At 57.1% G+C, this 21,428-nt stretch overlaps 2 protein-coding genes across 2 annotated transcripts; both read right to left on the reverse strand.

The window, feature by feature from the left end:
• Positions 1–176: 176 nt before the first annotated feature.
• On the reverse strand, positions 177–14,705 carry LAMP1 (lysosomal associated membrane protein 1). The gene is made up of 9 exons (XM_057707687.1): positions 14,502–14,705; positions 9,199–9,317; positions 7,379–7,595; positions 7,108–7,266; positions 2,438–2,625; positions 1,839–1,961; positions 1,484–1,550; positions 1,244–1,414; positions 177–1,077 (listed from the first exon to the last, which is right to left on the reverse strand). Exons 1-9 carry the CDS (start codon positions 14,557–14,559, stop codon positions 938–940), a joined length of 1,242 nt encoding a protein of 413 aa, XP_057563670.1. The 5' UTR covers positions 14,560–14,705; the 3' UTR covers positions 177–937.
• Positions 14,706–14,788: 83 nt separating this feature from the next.
• Positions 14,789–21,222, reverse strand: LOC130835932 (uncharacterized). The gene is made up of 3 exons (XM_057707828.1): positions 20,921–21,222; positions 15,053–15,431; positions 14,789–14,923 (listed from the first exon to the last, which is right to left on the reverse strand). The coding sequence occupies exons 1-3, from the start codon at positions 21,220–21,222 to the stop codon at positions 14,798–14,800; spliced, it is 807 nt and encodes a 268-aa protein (XP_057563811.1). The 3' UTR covers positions 14,789–14,797.
• Positions 21,223–21,428: the final 206 nt, after the last annotated feature.

The following is a 21,428-nucleotide window of genomic DNA, read 5'->3' on the forward strand; positions in this document are numbered from 1 at the left end:
GACCAAGTGGACCAGGCGAGGGCCCACCTGCCATGGGCTGATCTGTCCCCAGAGCCACAGGCTCCACCCGCAGCGTCACCAACCGGCCTCGCCTCCAGTCACCACCCGGCAGCCCCCGCCCACCACCCACGGTACCCCCATCGTGACCTCTGGCCAGGGCCGACAGCAGCAGGAGGTCCAGACAGACAGAGACGTTTTATTAGCATCGTTACGGCAACGTGTCCCAGGAGGGGCGGGCCCTCGGCACAGCCCGACGCGTCAGAGACGATCCCTGCGCACAGTGCGGACGAAGGGCCACCCCGAACCCCAACAGAAGACGGAAAGTCACTTTACAAAAAAGTAAACAAAAATAACACCCACTCTCCTATTTTAAAAAGTGCCAGGACCTGGCGCCCAGGAGCCCTGGTGCTCGAGGGGCCGGCCCCGCCCTGGCTTCTAAGCTTCGTTGAAGCCTCCCAGGTCTGCATCCTCGTGCGCCCCCGCCCCGCGCGACGATGCTCGTTCCTACTTTCTTCGAGCGCGTCAGGCTCACAGCTACCAGCCTTCATCAGAGCATTCAGACCAGAGACTCTCCCTTTGTGAGGCGTACATCTGAGTAAAGAGTGAAGAGACCAAACACCAGCATCTTAAGAAGCCAAGTGACAGTGGAGCCAGTACCCATTTAGAAAAGCTCTCTTACCCCCCACCCCCCTTAGAGTCCTACTTTGGTAAATATTAACTTTAACCAGTTAGCAAAATATTTAACCCAGTTAGCAAAATGAACACCATCATTTCCACAGTTACTCTCTTGTGCATAGTGAATGTGGCCGGGTGAACGTCACATTAGATAAAGCAGATTTGAAAACCAGTTTGCAGGAAAACGTGCCCCCCTCAACAGCAACCTAAGCCCAGGGAAACGGCCGGAGGCCGTGCGGCTGCTGCGGGCGCGGGCGGCCGGCTAGATGGTCTGGTAGCCGGCGTGGCTCCTCTTCCGGCCGATCAGGTAGGCGATGAGGACGATGAGGACCAGCCCTGCCAGGGCGCCGCCCACGGCGATGGGGATGAGCATGCTGTTCTCGTCCAGCTGGCACTCCTCCACTGCGGGGACACGGGCACAGCGCGCTGCCACCCTCGCCCGCCGCCACCCCCGCCCGCGCCCCCCCCCCCCAGCTCCCTGCAGACGCCGGGCTCCGCTCGGGCGCAAGAGGGTTCCCCCGGCCACGGGCTCCGCGGACGCGGCCTGGCCGTGCCCCCGCCTACTCACCAGGCCCAAACTTGCCCCCGTCCACGCGGAACGCCTGGACCCACACGCGGAATATGTTGAGGGAGAAGGCCTTGGTGACCTGCACACGCTCCTCTGCGTTGCACTTGTAGGAGTTCCCGGTGGTGGCCTGCAGTGCCCTCAGCGAGGTGTTGGAGGCCTGGAAGGCGGGGTCTGCAGAGGCAGCAGAGGTGAGCGCCCTGCAGCGCCTGCGCGGGCACGCGGCGGGGGCGGGGTTCTTACCTGAGGCGTCGGGCAGAGTCATGCCCAGGAGGACTCCCTGCAGGAAGACCTGGCGGGAAGTCGCGTTCTGGGGACAAGACAACCACACAGTCAGCGGCGGACTCGGGGCCCCGGGTGATAAGGGTGACCTACCACGCCCCTGCTTTCAGAGGGAGGCTGCAAAGTGCCCGGCCCAGGAAAGGCAGCCTGTCTCAGAAGCACGGGTTCTGACCAGCTCCTTACAGACAGACCTCGTGACAGAATTCGACTGAGATGGGGCTGAAGGAGCCTCCTTCCAGAAAAGTCAACATTCAACTTCCCAGGGCAGTTGAACTTCATCAGAAGCCCAGCAGCTCGAGCAGGGTGCGGGCCTCACCATAGCGAACTGCAGCGCCAGGCTCAGGTTCCCGCTGTGGATCTCCAGGGTCACCAGCTGGGCCGTGCAGTTCCCCCCGTAGGTGGTCTTGTTGGGGTTGATGTTGAACTCTCTGGTCACCGTCTAGGGAGAAGCGCCGAGACGTCAGCTTCCCCTCCCCCCGGCCCCGCACTCCTGAGAGCTTCAAGGCCACGTTCCCGTGAACCAACACCAGAAGGAAACGTGACACGTTCACCCAGGGGCAGATTTCTGGATGCCAGGTGCTGTTCCTGGTACTGCTGGCTGCTTTCACGTCCCTGCAAGAGGGGGCAGGCCCCCTCATGTCCACCCCTGAACTCTCACCCTCAGGGAGAAACGTCTCACAGAAAGTAGAGAGAGAACCCCCGAGGGAATGGTATAAGGTTCAAGAAAATTCAGCCTGCTCTCAGGGCCACCACACCCGTCCTGGGGTGGCTCCACACGTGGTAGGCTCTGTGGCCGCAGGACAGCTGGGTCAGGAGGACTCAGTCCCGCTGCTGCAGAGACGGCAGCCCGGGGGGACCGGGGTCCGGCCCAGCAGCTCAGGACGCCCCCCACCGCCCCGCGACCCGCCGGCCTACCGTGTTGTCCTTCAGCCTGTAGGTGACGTTCAGCTGCAGCCCCATGCTGGCCAGCAGGCAGGTCCCGTTGGTGCCGTTCACGCTGTACTTGGACACCCAGGGGCTCTGGGGCGCCGGAGTGGGCGAGGGCTGGGGCGGCGGCGGCGTCGGGGTGGGAGGCGAGGGCCCGTCTTGCGTGCAGCGCGTTTCTGTGGGGACGGGGGGGGGGGGGGGGGAGTCGTGCTGCGACCCCAGGACCCCCAGGGCTCCAGACCCCGCGCCCACCCTGGACCCCAGCTGATGTTCTCAAGAGGTCCCGCCCCGCAGAGCACTACGTCCAGTCCCCCAGGGAGCACCGGCTAACACTGCTCCGGGAGCCCTGCGCGGGAGCGGGCCACCTCGGCGACACCTGACCTGGCCCAGCGCGCCCCCGACTGCCCCACTCCTGCCTCCGCACGGGGCACCTGCCGGACGCCCCTCACCTGCAAGCACATCCTCGCCTGCAGGACAAACCTTCCCCGTGTGAGGTCAGGAAGAAAACCTCCACGCCTCCGTGCTGTGGGGACGATCCGCCCCAGGCCACGTGAAATGGCAACCATTCGCGCCCCTGTTCTCCGAGCTCCTGCACCAGGCACGGGGCTGGAACCGGTCCCAGGGACAGCAGCAGAGGGACCCGGCGTGCCCGGGCCCTGCAGGGACAGACGCCGGACACACACATTGTCGCCAGCCGGGGCCGTCGGCACGGGGCCCCCGGGGGAGCAGCAGAGGCGGCCCCGTAGGTCAAGGCTGAAGCTGAGACTCCGCCCCCGGGGTCAGCCAGCGGCTGCGGGTGCTTGTCCGGGGCAGGCAGAGGGCCCAGCGAGGGGCAGCGCGGGAGCCCCGCGGCGGGAGACACAATCGAGGAGACGAGGGGCGGCCGCACAGGTCTGATGGGGGAGGCACGGGACGCCCCCAGGGGACACGCCGAGCGTGTGCACACAAGCCCACCCCTCAGAATCGGACCACGACTGCTCACGACAAAAATGCACACTCAACAGCAAGGCTGGCTGCAGCGAAGGCGCGAGATGACTGGACGTGTTCCGCGGGCCGACACGAGCCCCAGGGCACCGGGCGCCCCCGCGACACCGCCAACCCCGCACCAGGCTCTGCCTTCCACCACCCTGTTCCCGGAGACAGAGGACACGCTTAGCGCAGAAGCCACACAACCTCCACCCAGTGCCGCCCTTTCCACACACTCCCAGGCAAAGCCACAGAAGCTGGCCCAAACCTCCAGGGCAGCAGCCGCGCAGGAAGCGGCCGCAACCCGCCCACCACCTGCTTCCTTCTCACCCGAGGCTCAGGCGCCGCTTTCCCTGCTTTCCCGCTGCCCACTCCACCTCCAGCCCACGGGACGGGGATGCGGGGAACCAGCCCACCCTGAGGGTCCGCTCGCCCTGCTGGCCTCTGCACCATCTTGCAGAGTGAAATGCTTCTCTAGACAAAGAATAAAGAAGGCAAAAGAGAGAAACAAAACCCAAGCTCTGGGAGGGGGGCTCAATTCTGGGCGAGCACCCTGGAGATGCCTGGCCCCAGGGGCACTGGCCAGCCCTGCCGCCCGCAGCTAAACCACATGTGGACGTCAGGACGCTGGCCCTTCTAAAAGCAGCTTCATCAGGTATTTATCAATTGCTACAGAACACAAATGCTTAAACGCACACACCACATAAAGAAACGACGAGAGAACAGGCCCGTCTCCAAGACCTGGTCCAGACAAGCTCACAGGACAGGTGGGGAGTAACCCACAACCTGCTGTCTCCATGAAGCTCTTACTGACACAGTCAGAAACCTGGGGGGCTCAGACAGAGTGCGGGTGACACGCCCGCTCCCTTCCACCCGCGTCACCCCGCCCGACACCCAGGACAGGCATCACAGTCCCTCCTGCAGAAGGCTCACGACCCGCGAGAACCACACTCGGGGACGCACGTGCCCCCTGACGAAGGCCTCTGGGAAGGGCGGAGCCCAGGGTCGCTGTGGGGGAGCGAGGGGGAGGCAGGCGCAAGGCCGCGCCCTGCCAGCACCCCGCGCGAGTCTCAGAAGCTCCTGGGCCCCAAGGGCGCCGCGTGGCCCCCTAGCCGCCACAGATGCTGAAGTAAACCTGCACGCTGCAATAAAGACGTTTCAAGTGGAGAGAGACACGTCCGCACGGCCCCACCAAAGCTAGACTGGGAGTGAGACTCCCGTTCCCGAGGGGTGAAGAAGTTAACAAGGTCAGACTGGGCACAAGTGAGACGTGGGACAAACTCCACTGAGAAGCAGTTTCTACTCTGATTTCTAACTCCCACAGGAGAGCTGACAAAAACCCACGCGCTGACCCCTGAAGACGAGGAGACGACGTCTCAGTCCCCCAGCGGGCCTGCCGGGCACAGGAGCCCCACTTGCCAGGCTCCCTGCCACCTCGGGCAGGGCTGCACTCAGACCCTTGGGACGAGGACCACCCGACCCTGCACAGACCTTCAGGAAGGCGGATACCTCTCTCCTCACAACTCCCCCTCGTCCACACGCCTGACAGAAAGCCAGCTCCACCTGACCTGTGCCTCACTCCCTTTTACGCTGACACCTGGGGGCGCCCGAGGCTCCTCAGCGAGGGCCGACAGGAGCCCGAGGGCTTTCCGAGGACCGAGGCCACTGGAGGACCAGCGTGTCAACGCACGCGGCCACGGGCCGGGCGGGGCGGGAGGCACAGGCTGAGCAAAGCAGGCGGCTGCGGCTGGCTCTGGTCCCATTGCCCTCCCATCTCCGGGCGCTACGGGTCCGGGTGGGCGGGGACCTGACCACACAACCAGCCGAGCCCTCTGCCCACAGCCGCCCTCCTTCCAGGAAAAGGACGCAGGAGAGCCTGCACCTTCCACAGGATGTTCTACCTTCAGGACCCCTCTTGACCGTCCTCGGCCCAGACCTCCCCGCCACCACGCAGACACACCTGTACAGGCAGACGGCACATAAACTCGGGGCGACCCGGGACCACGGGGGAGGCGCTCCCACATCTGGGGCCCTCCTGAGAGTGGGGGTGAGCACGGCACCAAGCTCCTGACCAGAACCACATGGAACAGAGCAGGGGCCGCCCACGACCAAGCCCAATAACCACGGCCCCCGGTGACCCCATGGGCGACGCAAGGCCTCCGGAGAGGGGCTGGCGGCTGGGGCTCGGGAGTGAGCACAGCCTCACACCTGCCCCTTTCCTCTCACAGCGACCCGCACCTGCCTCTGTAAGGAGGGTAACTGACGTGCGGATGCGGACGGCGGGAGGGCGCCTGCATGGGGACCGCACCACGTGGGGATCTCTGTACCTCCCGTGCCATCTTGCCGTGAACCCGAAACGGCTCTAACACACAAAGGCGCTTTAAAACATAGGTAATTAATCTACCTTAAAAAAAAATTAGCCTCTGTGCCGTGTTCAGAAGCCACTGGAGCTGGAGGAACAGTCGTGCAGGTGAGGAGCTGTGCCCAGGCCCAGTGGGCAGTGAGGTCACGCATGCTGTGTGACCTCACTCTGTCACCCGCCCACCACGACCTCCTGGGGGTCTGAGCTGCGTCCTTCCGCCCGGATCCCCTCGAGGGCCGCTCTGCCCGGACCCTGGCCTCACACCGCAGTGCTCACGCCGCCCAGGGGAGCCGTCCCGGCGGCACCCCTCCTGGCCGCTCTGAGAGGGGCCGCACAGGGGCCGCCGCGCCCAGGACCCCCGCCTCCGAGCCCTGCACACGTGCTGCCGGTCGTGCCCCGCCGCCGACACTCCCGTCAGGTCAGGGGTCAGCAGGCTCCCCCGTGGAGGGCGGCCAGCGGCCCTCAGAGACCCGGCGCCGCCGGAGCCTGTCCCAACCTGGCGCTGCCGCGTGGGCCTGCGCACAGCCATCGGAGCGGGAGGGAACGTCTGCGGCCGCGTCCCAATGACCTCAGCGCTGGGCACCCGTGCTTCACAGTCCATCATTTTCACGTGTTGTGAAATGTTCTTTAGATTTTTTTTAAACGTTAAGTTTATAAGCATAAACACCACCCTTCGCTGTAGGCTGTGCAGAGCCCAGAGGCCCTTGCCAGCCTCGCGGGGAGCAGGCTGGGGTCCCAGGGCTGCAGCCAGCCGCACAGGGGCCACGGGGTCGCCACACAGCCCAGCACCCCAGCCTCGAGGCAAGCTGCAGGGCGAGGCTTAAACAACATGGAGAAGGGGGGGGACCCCTCCCCCCAGGAAGTGACAGTGAGCTGTGAGCTGACTGGCAGGATGTGGGGAGGCACCATCAGCAAACAGAGGCCTCTGCGGGAGCTTCCGGCCAGTCCTCACGCCCTCTGCAGACAGGTGAGCATCCTTCCTTCGCAGGTGACCCCTGGGACGGGCTGGTGGGTGCACCCGGGGGCCGTGGTCTCCCTGAAAGGCACCCCTGGTCCGTCCCTCCCCTGCCCCAGGCCTGCCCGAGCTGGACTGAGAGAAGGCAAGGTCTGTGTAGAGGCAGCCGACTTGAGCTGGAGGAGCGCCTGTAACCCTGACCCCTCAGCTCTGTAACGAGGGAACCGCAAGCGTCTGCACTGCTTTGCCACCTGACCCTGTTTTAACCCACCCTCACAGAAAGAGATCACCTTCTCTGAACAGAGGGGGCGGGGGGGGGGCACGTCTCCCTGGGCGCCCTCAGGCGCAGGGCTGGGGGCGCCGGTCGGTCCTCACCCTCCCCGCTGAAGCTGTTGTTGGAGACGTAGGCCTGGATGGTGGCATTGCGGAGCGTGACGGTCACGTTGCCCATGTGGATCTGGTCGCCGCTCACACACCTGTACTTCTTGTTCATGTCTGCCTTGATGTCGGTTACGGACTTCACGGTCTTGACTTCTACATTAAAAAAATCAATTTTTAACTCCGTGAAGTGCTTCGTTAGAAGCAATGTTAGATGCTCCTCCAGCCCAACTGTCTTCACCTCTCATTGCTCCATATTGGTTCTTACCCTTGGAGCTCGAATTGGGGAAAATCTCTGAGTCTGACAAGTTATAAACAAAACGCATCAGCTGGACACTGTAACGTGTTGCATTTCTTGTGAAATTGAGGGTCAGCGTGTGGCCTCTTCCAAACACGATCACGAGACTGGAATCAGAAGCACCGCCTTTGCCACAGGAGCTGCTATCTGATACTTTCGCACTGGCCGGCAGCTCAAAGGTCACATTCTGAAACACACAGTGACAGCAGGACGTAGTGAGTGCAGGTTACTACAGGGGTTCAGGGACAACAAAGATCTGCCGCACACTCACACCCCAGCTCCACCGCAGGTGTCGCTACTAATGCATTCACTTTCAACACAAACAAAACACATGAAAATCAGCTTTACACGTCAAGCGGCAGACCAAAAAATAACTCGAGTGGAAGGTAAGGATACCCAATTACTCATTAATTTAAAACTTTTCTTCATTAATATAATTTTAATTTACAAGAGAATTAAAACTAAAGTTATCTCAGTAAACTGAAGTAATTCATGTTGGGCTTCAGGATGAGCTGATACTTTTACATGAAAAAAACCATTACCACGTTTTCTATAGAAAAGTTTAAAGAATGTCTGTAAACAAAGAAAAGAGGGAGTTTACTGCCAAATTGTTTGAATTAAATATCATAAGCAAAACAAACAATTACAAAACCACCGAAGCCCATCTCGACGGACCGGACTGGGTGAACGATCCGTGGGGAGCTGTCCTAGCACTGTCCTGACGGCCAGGCAGCGCCTGCGACACAGGCCACTCGTGAAGCGAGAAGGCACATTACAGCACGATCCCATTTGTGTAACACAACTAATATACACGAAACAGTATTTTAAAAATCCAAACAACAACAAAAAAAAGTGAAGCAGCAATTAAAATAAAAGGTGCTTGGACAAGTCTCACAACTGGAAGCATTTCTATAGAACGAAGCCTTCCCCGCTCTCTTCTGTTCTGAAAGAGACCACATTTACACGGAGACAGGGCAAATGAGCTGAGCAGGCGGGCAGCTGGCCCGCCCAGAGGGCTCCAAAGGAGCCGCGCGGCCTCCCCACAGTCCTGGGCCCCGCTGCCCTCCAGTGCCAGCCAGCAGACGGGGTGAGGGCCTCGGACGTGGACACGGGAAGGCAAGACGGTACACCCACAGAGCACTGCAGACGAGACCCGACACAGGGCATGTTCACAGGAGCAGATGTTAAATGGGAGTGAAGGAGAGGTCCCCTAACAGGTAATCAATGGAGGAAGAGAGAACACAGAAACCCCTACTTTTCAGGTAAATCCACAGAGCCTTCCTCAACCTGCAGCAGCACAAAGCTGTTTTATCAAAACCACAAGGGATGTTCTCATCAAACTAGTACAGTGGCATTGCACCTCGAACACCTGTTTACATACGATTCTTGGAGCGTATCTAGAGCAAATTCGACAGATCAAAAAGGCTACACTCACAGACCTGTACACCAGGTATAAAAAGAATGTAAGAAAACTTAGTCCCAGGGGACAGGTTAGTAAATTAGCACGGTTAACATAACGAAGTACTTACTGTGTTGTGATTATAAAACACAATCATCAGAGCTGGCAGAATGCTCGCAGTAAAACAGCGGAAGCGGAGCACGAGATGGTTTGTGTAATGACTACATCCTCAGTGTATAAAATGCATAGACTACGACAGGCACTAACAGCCTAAGGAGACACAGCAGTGTGTAACACACAGGAAACACATACACGTGCAAAGGACTGTCAAGGTGGGTTAAATACCCACATACACACACGAGCCAGGCACGCGGGGCCTGGTGTTTCCTACCTTAGAACCGTTCTTGGTGTCATAGCTGGTCAAGAAGGCAGCAGAGAAGCTGGCCATGATACACGCTGTCCCGTTGCCATCTCTCACCACGAACACAGCTGACGCGCCCTGCACAAGGCCTGCAACTCCAGGAAAGACAGAAATGACCAAATGCCTTTCAGAAAGTTTCTGTCGTCTACAGCTGCGGCTGTTCTCGGGAAACCTCTTCACTCACCGAAGAATGAGACACGCAGACCCTGCAGGCTGGGATCAGCCAGGCTTCCATCCTCCTGGATACCACTCTGAAAATGTTATCTCTAAACCCATCCCATCAGTTTGCCAACCTGTCACTGGCTCTCCAATGCGTTGCTCCAGAGTACTCACCAGGAAGTCACAGGTCAAATTCTGGGTCGCCTTGGGCCCAGGCTGCCCCACACTCACTCCCCAGAGGGTCCTGGAGGCAGGACTCAACGTACACTAAACGCTGACCTTCTACAGAAACCCCGTGGACCCAAGCTGCTACTTAAGAGTCGGCTCTCTTTTTACTGCTCAGGGGCTGGTGATGTGGAAAGAAAAGCCACAGACTCAAAGATCAGAGCTCTTTGCTCATTTCCAGAAGGTCCTCAAAACACAGTAGTTCCACTGGACCGGGACTTGGCTGTGTGACCTTAGGACAGCACGCCACCTCTGTAGGTACCGCTGCCAAGTGCCCCAGGGAAGGGGCAGAAGGAAGCTGGGAGAGACTGCTTCTCTGAGCAAGTCCTCAGGGCCAGGGCCACACCCTGCAGCTCAGAGCAGGCAGCTTAGCAGCAAATGCACTGGGATGTGCGGTAGAGAAGGTAAGTTTACAGCCACGCACCTTAGCACATGGTTCTTTCAGAGACGGACAAGATAGGTGTTTCTGACCATTCTAAAGCCAAGCAGCCACCAGCCAGCACCAGGTACTGCCATGTCCCAAGGGACATGCCTCATTTCTGTGGCTAAGATCCCTGCAGGCCCTTCACCAGGCAGAGACGCGTCTGGCTATGACGGCTCTGGGGGTAAATGTGACCCAGGCAGCACGCTTCGAGGACACCCAAATGGCTTTCATTCTGAGGTCCGTGTTGCTGACCTGGTAAAATGACTCCAGTGAACCCAGTTCATTTCACCCTTGGGACTGTCACCAAGTAAAATCTTCAGAGCAACTATTATTTACGCTTAAAGCAAATAGTATCGACAGAAAGCCCACATAGCCTCCTGTAAGCCTCAGGTAAAGGAAATACCAAAATGTGTGTTCATAAAGAAAAGTTGCTACACAAGATTGAAGCAAAGTAGGACAGACAAGGAAAATTTTGTTTTACTTCGCAAACTTTTAACCTATCCCCCAGAATACTCAGGCAAGATTACATGGCAATCATTTCCAATGAATGAACATTCCTCTTTGAAAACCTAGAGAAAACCCCACAACTCATTTTTGACACAGTGAAGGTTTTTAAAGACGGGCCTCCAGGAGCAACCGGGTAAATGCACAAGAGCTGCAGAGATGCCAGCCAGGCCAATGCAGGTTCACCAGCAGAAGCAAAAACCTAGGCACTGAGGCCAGACAAACACTGGACACGGTGCACGGGGCGCCCCCTCCCCCGGCCCCAGCCTGGCTGCTGGAGCCACGAGCCATCACACATGCCAAAGGTGCAGCAGGTCATGTGGCCGCCTCCCACGGGGCCTGCCCGCACAGGTCAGCGCCTACCAAGCCGCCATTCTATAAAATTGCTCCCTAGGTCACCAAAAGCTTTCTACCGACTCTAAGGACTTCACTAGAAAACACTCCACATTAAATAACTTTTCAAACAATGCTTTCATTTAGTAAACATACTGAGGGTCTGGGCTTTCAAAGAACCACAAGGTATCACTAAAACAAACTTAAAATAAGCATCAGGGACTTAATCACTGGTGGTACAGTGGTTAAGACTCCGTGCTTCCACTGTAGGGGGCACGGGTTCAATCCCTGCTCAGGGAACCAGTAATCCAAACGCGAGAGGCACAGCCAAAAAAACCCCACAAAAAACCCCAAAACAAAACAAAACACATCAGCAGCACTGGATGCCTACATTTACTCTGGAGAAGCCCAGAAGTTTTCCACTATTAAAACGGGAGGGGCTTCTCTGGTGGCGCAGTGGTTAAGAATCCGCCTGCCAATGCAGGGGACACGGGTTCGATCCCTGGTCCAGAAGATCCCATATGCCGCGGAACAACTAAGCCTGTGCGCCACAACTACTGAGCCTGCGCTCTAGAGCCCGTGAGCCACAACTATTGAGCCCACATGCCTAGAGCCCATGCTCTGCAAAGAGAAGCCATCGCAATGAGAAGCCCATGCACCACAACAAAGAGTAGCCCCCGCTTTCCGCAGCTAGAAAAAGCCAGTGTGCAGCAACGAAGACCCAATGCAGCCAATAAATAAATTAATTAAAAAACCACCAAAAACCTGGAAACCAACACAACACTGTAAAGCAATTATACTCCAATAAATATGTATCTAAAAACAAACAAAAAAACAGAAAACCAAAAGCCAATTTTGGTCAAGAGGAAAATGTCTACAAGAGCATTACAACATAAAATTGCAAGAAAAATGCATGTATGCTAATAGTCAGAAGTTGTTTGTTTTTAACTATAAAAAAAACACCACCTTCTCAAAGTAGTTAGGATGTCTGCAGTAATTTGAAGAGTGTCCCTCCCCAAAGTCAGAACCTGCACCACCTGCAGCTGCCCCTCTTTGGCAGCCCTTCCGGCAGACTCGATGCTACCCTCTCTCCAGGGGTCCCACAGAGGAGTGAGTGGCTTACTCCTTCAAAACACCCCACCTGGAGACATTCCAGTCTCTAAAACAAGCGTGGCTGTGGGAGCATGGCTGCTCAAGGTGAGAGATCTCGGTCTCGGGGCAGACCCTGGGGCCAGAGGAAGCACCCACCTGTGAAATGGAAACAAGCGAGCCAACAGCTCAGGGCCATTAGAGCCTTAGGGGAGCCAAAGAGAGCAGGGTGCTGGCTACAGTGCACCCGCCCGTATCACCCTTCCCGCATTCAGGACTGCACCGCCCTCACCTGTCAGGCTCATCACTGAATCCCTGGTACCGTCAAACAGGTGTCTTATTTCCTGAGCACCTGTACTGCACTTTGCAGGCACCTAAAGGCCAGTGACAACCTCAATACGCAGATACTACGCGACTCCCTTTTACAGATGTGGAGTCCAAAGCACAGAGACGTTAACTAGCGTGCTCGAGGTCACACAGCCAGACCTGGAACCGGGTCTGTTGACTTGGAGCACGTGCCCTCAGCACGCCTGCTGAGCGGCCACGGGCCGGCTGCACGGCGAGGCCACCCCTGCACCACACTCCTCTCCAGCCTTCGTGAGCAAGCCAGCCCGCGTCAGAGCAGGACACACTCGCCTCGGACATGAAAGAGCCCGCCAGCCAAAGGAGCAGGTCAACCCATTCTTTACTAAACTGCTTATAAGTCACTCTCTCTAACTTCTCCTGCTTCGATTCTTTTAAATCCAGTGCTTTTATTCTTCTTAACCAGTGATACATAATTATCTACCAAGGTTTCAAGGAAGAAAAAGACTGAAGCTCCCCCCCAGACGTAGAATCACAACCTCTAGAGACCAGTATGTACATGTCTCAACAGCTGACTTGCATGTTCCGTCAGGGACCACTGCTGTAAAACTGGACGTCTCTCCATGCGTGTGTGAGCACTTACATGTGTGAGGCACGGGGTGGGCTGCAAGATAAGGAGGACACAGGTGTGAAAATAACCACGACACAGCTGACCTGACGCCCCGGTAGAAGCAGGTGCCGCACATGCACACAGTCAAGTCTTCCAGATGCAGAGTGAAGGAAGGACTGATACAGCCTGGGATGGATCTAACAACATAAATTCAAAATTATGGACCCCAAACACTCTGACCTCAAATCTAGCGAAGAATTTGGTCGCCAACCTGGGCAACTGACAAACTCCCACAATTGGTACACTTGGCATAAAACTTTTTTTCAACCTTCTTAAGCAACAGTTCTTCGTCTGGAAAGGGGAAGGAGGTCATCACTGCAGTGACATCAACGGTGAAGAGCCCCGTTATGCAATATATTTAATCATGTGTACCAAAAAGTTTCCGTTCACACGTCTGCGCGTCCTAGCAAGTACTAAAACACAAACGAAACTTTAATTTCTAATTACTCACCCAGGACGAATTTGTAACTTAGAAGTTGGAAATATTTTTAGGAAAAAATGCTTTCTGGTAAAACTGTGCATTAAAATAAACACTATTTTAAACAGACCCTATCCAAACTCCTGACAGGACTTCTTTAAAGGCTGGATTTGATATGATAGAAGAACATCAAAAAACTAATCACGGGAATTCCCTGAGGGTCCAGGGGTTAGGACCCCGAGCTTTCACTGCTGAGGGCGCGGGTTCGATCCCTGGTCGGGAAGAAAGATCCCGCAAGCTCGTGGTGTGGCCCACAACGTGAAAAAGCTAACGACGTGCACGACACGCCAAGCTACCCACGCAGGCAAGCGGCGGGTTCTCCTCTTCATTCGGGCCCGTTTTCACAGCCCGACACAAGTCGTGGCCGTTCCCACGCTCGCGCGCCCGCCCGGGAAGGAACGAGCCGCCCGGCACGACCAGGCTCGTCCCGGGCTCCTCCCGACGCCCGCGGCGCCGCCGGGGAGAGGCGAGCAGGGCTGCGGGCTGGCGCTGCTCCCGCCGCTCGAAGACCTCGCTCCCCCGAGCCCGGCCCCGCGACCCCGCCCGCCACCGCGCCCCTCAACGGACGCGGGCGCGGGGCCCCTCGCGACGACTCGCCGGACACGGGGACCGGCCGCCGCGAGCCCGGGCCCAGCCCCCCGCCGTCGTCCGCCGCGGCCTCCCGGGGCTCCGCGGGCCGACCCGAAGGCCCCACAGCCGCGCGTCAGCGCCCCGGGCCGCCCCGCGAGGGCCGAAGGTGAAAGCCCGAAGGACGGGCTCCACAGGCCGCGGCCGCCCCGCCCTGCCCCGCCCGGCCCGGCCCGGCCCCGCCGCGGGGTCGCCGTGCCGGGCGCGGGCCCCTGACGGCCCCTGACGGCCCCGACGCGCGGGCGGGCCACGCCGCTCAGACCCCTAGGTCACCGCCGACCGACGCCGAGACCCGGCAGCCGAGGCCCGGGCCGCCCGCCCGCGCCGTGCACCTCCCGGCACCGGGCCGCCCCCCCACCCCCGGCAGCCGCCCCACCACCCCCGGCAGGACGGCCCCCCGGAGCCCCGGCCCGGCCCTCACCGCGCAGCCCCGCGCCCTCAGCCCCCGGCCCGGCCCTCACCCAGCAGCAGCAGCAGCAGGAGCAGCGGCCCTCGCCGGGCGCCGCCGGGGACCGCCATGCGCGCGAGCGGGAGCCGGGCGGAGGCGCGGGCGGTTGGGCCGGGGCCGGGCCGGCGGGAGGGCAGCGGGTCCCGGTGCGGCGCCCACGGAAGGAGAGAGACCCCGCGGCCGGCGGCGCCCGTCACATGAAGCCTCGCCGCGCCGCGCCCGCGCCGTCACGTGACCTGAGCGGCTCTCGCGAGAGGAGGCGAGCTCGGGCGCGCGCCCGGCACCCGCCTGACACGTGACCCGGACCCGTCACGTGACCGAGGCGCCACGTGACGTGGGCATGTCTCCGACGCCGGCGGGTCTCTGACGGCTGGAAGCGGACGGTCGGTGGGCGGACGGTCCCCTCTCCCGGCGGCCGCTGCGTCCGGCGCGCGACTGCTGGAGGAAAAGACGGGTCTGGGCCTGAGGTGCGGCCCTCCGCCGCGGGCCGAGGGTGGGAGCAGCCCGGCGGCCGCCGCGCGGACACGAGCGGGCCTTCCCGCAGGGACGCCGATGCGCACGCACCTGCCGGCCTCGCGGCTCCTGGAGGGGCCGGGCTGCGGGCCGAGTGCTGCCGCCCGTGTTGGGACAACGCGCGAGGCGCAGCGGGCAGAGCTGGACGCGGCCGTGGGCGGAGCGGCCGCAGGGGCTCCGTCGGCTCCCGGCGGGCCCCCCGTCCCAGGGCCCTGAGCGGAGCAGCGGCCTCCGCCCTGCCGGTGCAGGAGCGCCCCAGACTGCCCCGAGGAGGAGCCGCCGCCTCGCTGGCTCCAGAAGCGTCCTGAGCTGCCCCTCGCGGACGCCCCGGGTCCTCGTTTGCCCCGAGGCTCTGCCCGGCCCCCCGCAGGGGGAGGCGCCGCCCTGCCGCCCTCTCGCCCTGCCTCCTGGGCAGCGTGTCTCCGCGCAGCTTCGGGGCGGGGGTGTTGGTTACGGCCTGTCACTCCGCTGAACTGGCTTTGACTCGTGTGGCTGTTTTTTCTTTTTTCTTGCCTTTGTTTGCTTTTTGTAAATTTTGTGTCCTTCGTTCTCATTTTTTCCTGTCCAGTTTCCCTTGGGTTCATGCCCTTCCCCACCTTCTAGCACAATCAGCTGAGAAGTCATGACACCGAAGGACTTCAAGTAAAAGGGAGGCAAAAAGGCTGAGGGAGCGCCAGCTTCCTTGGGTTTTGTCGACTGAAAAAGAAAAAAAGAAAAGGCGCAGGCTAAAAGTTGAGAGCTGTGTTTTATTTGGTGCCTGCTCTTAGGACTTCAAGCCCTGGCGTCTCAGATAACCCTGAGAAAACTGCTCCAAGAGGGGAGCCAGGATATATAGGAGTTTTTGCAACAAAGGGCAGGTAGTTGGAACATCAACAGATTTTTGTCAATCAAGGAAAACCAGGCATCTCAAGTTAAGGATTTAGCGCTTTTTTTTACGCATGGGACGATATGGGAGTCTGGGCTCGCTGAAATCGTTCCTTTGATCTGCACCTCAGCCCTCTGGGGCCAGGGTCCTGTGCCTTCGCATCCTGAATCCCTTCAGGGCTCTCCGTGGGGGTGGTTGCAGTTGATGGCAGGCTTTTCTTGTTGCCTTCCTGAGATGCCTCAGGCTGCACTGACGGGCGGCTGCAGCGTCCCTCTCCTTCGTTACTGATACAGCGGGCAGCATTCTTAGTCCACAGTTTGTTCTGCCCTTTGGGGCAGAAATCTACTGTTACTGAAGAGTCGGCTTGCCGACGTCTTGTTTAGGTGTTTAGGGAGCTTTCTGGATTTTTTGTTTGTTGCTGTTCCACATGGGGACGTTTCGGCAGGATCCCGGTTAAGAGAAGCGCTGTCTGTTGAGGCGTGCCCTGGGGAAGAGGAGGTGCTGGGTTGCCGTCTCTCTCTGCTTTCCCCGTTGAGTCCTTTATCAGCAACAGTTTGTTCATGTGATATTTGTCCAACAAGTTGTGATTCGAGCCTGAGTTGCCCCTGTGGAATAGGGTGTTAAGTTCAGGTGTAATTGGAAAATTCTGAAATAGTTCCCTTTTCTCTTGAACTTTCTGATGGTGAGAAACTACCAAATAATCTTGAGTATGGAAACAAAAAGACCTATTAATTGTGTCTTGGAAGCCTCTTCCTATGTTGCGAGAAGGCCTTACCCTCTGAATATGGGCGTAGCAGAAGCTGAGAACACGAGGTGGTCGTTTTCCCAGCCTTCCTAGCGGCTAAGCTGCGGGCTTGGCCAGAGTTCCGCCGGTTAGGCTGGGCCAGGAGCTAGTGGTCGCAGAGAAGCTAGCTGCCCAGGAGCTCGGTGTTTCCAGAGGCAGTGGTGGAGGGCCGGCACCGCTGGGTCTTGAGCGGGTTGGGTTTGCAGTGTCTTCAGCTGTGGCCCTCGCTGCTCCCTCGTGCCTGTTCTTTCCCTAGTCATTCGGCATTCCTTTTGGAAATTCTCTGAGCTACTCAGAGTCCTTTCGGCAGGTGATTTTTCTGCTTAGACCCATCAGAGCCCATTTCTACTGTGTCCAACTGCCTAATACACTCTGTGTTTACAATCTTCTCTTTCTAAAGACCAAAAGGAGTTTGTGTCAGCAAAAGAACAGGGTATTAGAAAAAAAAAAACAGAAAACGAAAGGTTTAGCAACAATTCTATGATGCTACCCTTTTATAGAGCATGGGAAAGTAATATGGTGGGATTTTCTTGTTATTTTTTGTTTGAATCCTTAAGGAGGACTGGGTCTGCTCTGTTTTGTGTTTTGTTTTGCTTCTTTTTGGCCGCACCAGACGGCTTGTGAGACCTTAGTTCCCCACCAGGGATCGAACCCCTAACCCCTGCAATGGAAGCACAGAGTCCTGACCACTGGACCACCAGGGAATCCCCAGGTCTGGTCTGTTCTGATTGAAGGAAAGATGTGGAAAGTGAAGCACAGTGAAGGACTCCACGCCTTCTGAATTCTTTTGGAGGCTTTTTAAAACAAAGCAGTGAGGGCAGTAAGTGGAGAGGCCTCTGCAGAGCTGCTTAGCAGAGCTGAAGAGCAGGACTGGGGACCCTGCTTTGGTAACAGTGAGCGGGGTGAGTTCAGAGGTGAAAGGCGGGGCCTTCTTACCTGTTGCCGGGACGGCCTGTTTCCTGAAGGCTTGTGCTGCTAGGAAGGTGTGAGCTCAGTGTCTAAAGAGGTAAGTGATGGTTGGCAGCAGGCAGTCTGTGTCTTTTTTTCTCTTTTGCTCTAAGTTACACTTTTTCTTGAGACTTGGTAAGCAAAAATAGTAATGTCACATAATGCTGTAGTTTTTAAAACTTGTTTTATGAAATTTTTTGACGAAAATTTTGCATAAAAATAGGATAATCTAGTGAATCCTATTTTACCCATTACTTTTACCATTTACCCTCCCTCCTCACTAGTTTTGTGTTTTGGTTGATTTTTTGGCTCGAGTGTTATAAAACAAAGCCCAGACATTATGTTTTTCACGTAAATCTTTTACATAAACAGAATGCCATTATCATAGCTAATATAAAAATGAAACCTGGGACTTCCTAGGTGGCGCAGTGGTTAGGAATCCACCTGCCAATGCAGGGTACACGGGTTCGAGCCCTGCCCCAGGAAGATACCACATGCCACGGAGCAGCTAAACCTGCGTGCCACAATTGTTGAGCCTGCGCCCTAGAGCCCATGAGCTGCAACTACTGAAGGCCACATGCCGAGAGCCTGTGCTTCACAACAGGAGAAGCCACCACAGTGAGGAGCCCACACACTGCAATGAAGAGTAGCCTCTGCTCACCAGAACTAGAGGAAGCCTGTGTGCAGCAACGAAGACCCTACGCACCCAATAAAAAAATAAATCCAATAAATAATTAATTTTAAAAAATGAAACCTAATAATTCCTTAGTAATTAAATTTCCAGTTTATGTTCACTTGTCCCCAACCATCCTGAAACCATCGTTTTACAGCCAGTTTGCTCACTGGCTCCAGCGAGGGCTGTGTTGCATTCAGCCGCATGTCTCAAGTCCCCTCCCCCTTCGCATACCATTGGTTTGTCGGGGAGACTACGTCACTTGCCCTACAGGACACCCCACACTTTGGGTTGACCTTGAATGGCATCTCTTCCTCTGCTCCGTAACCAGGTAGTTAGCTTGAGGCTTGATGGAAGCAGGCTCCTTTGCCCCAGGTACCACACCTCGTAAGCCATGTGGGACCCTCACCTCACAGTGTAGACTGTGGGTCTACAGCAGTGGCTTCGTCGGGGGCTTGCTGGAAATGCAGAATCCCAGGCCCCTCTGTGGACCCACTGAAGCGGAACCTGCATTTCAGGCAGGGCCTCAGGTTGCTGGTGTGCGTGGAGACCTGAGAAGCGCTGCCCTTTCCTTCCAGCTGCAGGGCCACTCTGGGGTGTTGCCAGCGGGCCCGCCCATTGCAGAGTCCCTGTCAGCCTTCGCCCTCGGCCTGACCCCAACCTGTAAGAAATTATGCCCCCTTAGTTTTCATTTGCATTTTCCTTATGGGTGGGGCTCCTGCATGTTTTGCCCACTTTTCTATTGGATTATAGAGATTTGCAATACGAGTCACATTTTTAAAGTCAGTGTGTCGTTTTTAGAATCGTTTCAGCATTTTAGTTTGCTTATGGTGTGTTTTTATTTGCAGAAGTTCTTTTGTTTAAACGTGGCTGAATTGATGTCTCTTCCATAGCTTTGGGGTTTTAAGTCCTTCCCAGTCCTAGGTGAGAAGCCTCCGTCCGCTTTCTGCCAGCGCGTGTCTCTCTCTGATGCAGGATGCCAACGCGAGGGCAGAGAAGGGCCCACCCGGCCTCCCGGTGCGGGTCTCTGGGTGCCCTCCCTCCGCTCGCCGGGAGCCCCACCCTCAGCCCGCGCTCACGCGAGCACATGCTTGACTGCACCTGAGGACGTCCCAGCCGCCCCCGCGCTGTGCCCCCCCCCCCGCCCCGTGACTTGATCCTCATAGGACCAGGTGCTGGGGACGTCCTTTGTTTTACACTATAATTCATTGACGTCTAGCTTATGCTGCTTTTAGATAACTTATTGTCTTACCGTGTGAAAATAACAGGTATTTGTGACAGACAAATGGGAAAAAAGGGGGAAATTCACTGTTTACTGTCAACCAGCTACGTATTGTGATATTTTAAAGGTTCTTTTCCATATATGTGTGCTTTTTTAAAAAATTGTGGGGGCTTCCTAGGTGGCGCAGTGGTTAAGAATCCGCCTGCCAATGCAGGGGACACGGGTTTGATCCTTGGCCCAGGAAGATCCCACATGCCGCGGAGCAACTAAGCCGGGAACAAAAAAAAATTATGGTATTTTGTATCCTCCTTGTCTTCACTTGTAACAAATATTTTCCCATGCTATTACAAACGTTATAAATATACTTTTAATAATATTTACTGTTACATCATTTGGCTGCGATGTTTTACTTAATGAGACCTCCCTTTTCCTCCCCCAATGTAAGTGATGCTGTTTAGGAAAAGCCTCGCTGCTCCACCCCTGCCACACTCACAGCACTGCTGGCACCGGCCATGTGGGGTCTCCCCCCGCCAGCCAGTGCTGCGACGCAGCTGGGTGTCCTACAAGGTAACTCAGTCCTGACACCACCCAGAGGTCCCCAGGTCACGGGCTCAGTCCCACCCTTCAAATGCCCGTCACCACGGCAGGTCCCCAGGTCACCCCCAACTTCTGTCTTACTTGTTACAAACTGTATGTCCCCTCCCCCAACTCAGACCCCATTAATTTGCTGGAAGGGCTCCCAGAGCTCGGGAAGCCCTCCGCATGGTCACTGGTTTATTCTGTAAGAAAGGAGGTGGTTCGGGACCCAGATGAACAGCTGGAAGAAGAGGCACAGGGGCGAGGTCCGGGGGGTCCCGAGTGCAGGAGTGTCTGTCCCCGTGGAGCTGGGGTGCCACCTTCCTGCCACGTGGGTGTGTGCACAGCCTGGAAGCTCTCTGAATCCCATGCTTGGGAATCTTACGGAGGTTTCATGCAGAGGCTTGAGCGATGGTTCACTCAGTCTCACGCCGCTTTCCTTCGTGAGAATGGGGTGGGGCTGAAAGTTGCAAGCTTCTCCCCATGGCTTGGTCTTTCTGGTGACCAGGAGCCACCCAGAAACCCACCTAGGTCACCTCGTGAGAACAAAAGACGCTCCTGTCACCCAGGAAGTTCCATGGGGTTTCGGGACTGTGTGTCAGGAACAGGGTCTGAGACCTGGTTTTAGAAGAGAAGATGCTCCCAGTGGTCCCGTCAGGACGTTCCAAGGGCTTCGGGAGCCTTGTGCCGGGAGCCAGGGGCTGAGACCTATGTGTATGTTTTCTATTATCTCACAGATACTATGATAAATATTGTGAGGATAAATTATTTTTCTGTTATGACTTCTTTGAGACTAATTTTCCCCGTAGGTTAAATTGACCGGGTAAGAAGCGGTGGTGTTTAAGTCACACCTGCCGGTGTACGTGCCCAGCGACCACAAAAGGGCTTGATGTTTCACCTGCCCTTCACCTTCACCGCGGGCTGAGTCGCGGGCTAAGTCGCGTGCTGGTGCTTCTGTTTCGCTCAAGTCTCCCATCCTTCTCGCTTTGCCCAGGAACTCCCCGGGAGGTCCCCGCGCAAGGGACCACTGTTTGCAGAAGTTAGAGTTCCCAGCCTGGTCCTGGAGCCCCGACCTGCGAGTCCAGGGGGCCCTGGCGCTCAGTGGGCACGGCTCGTGGCCGACCTGGGCCTGCACCACACGCCCGGGGACCATGATTTCTCACGGCTCTTTTCCAGTTCTCTTGCCCACTTAGCTCAGGAATATTTACTTTTGGTCCAGTCATTAAACCAAACACAAGAGCGTCATGGCTGGGAAATATAAGACTGGTATTAATAACATGTCGGAAAAATAGAAAGCAGTGTGCTTTCAAGTGAAGTCTGTGCTAATGAGTGGGGAAGCAGTAAGACTCCCATCGTACA

Source organism: Hippopotamus amphibius, chromosome 14, assembly GCF_030028045.1.
Source record: "Hippopotamus amphibius kiboko isolate mHipAmp2 chromosome 14, mHipAmp2.hap2, whole genome shotgun sequence".
NCBI lineage: Eukaryota > Metazoa > Chordata > Mammalia > Artiodactyla > Hippopotamidae > Hippopotamus > Hippopotamus amphibius.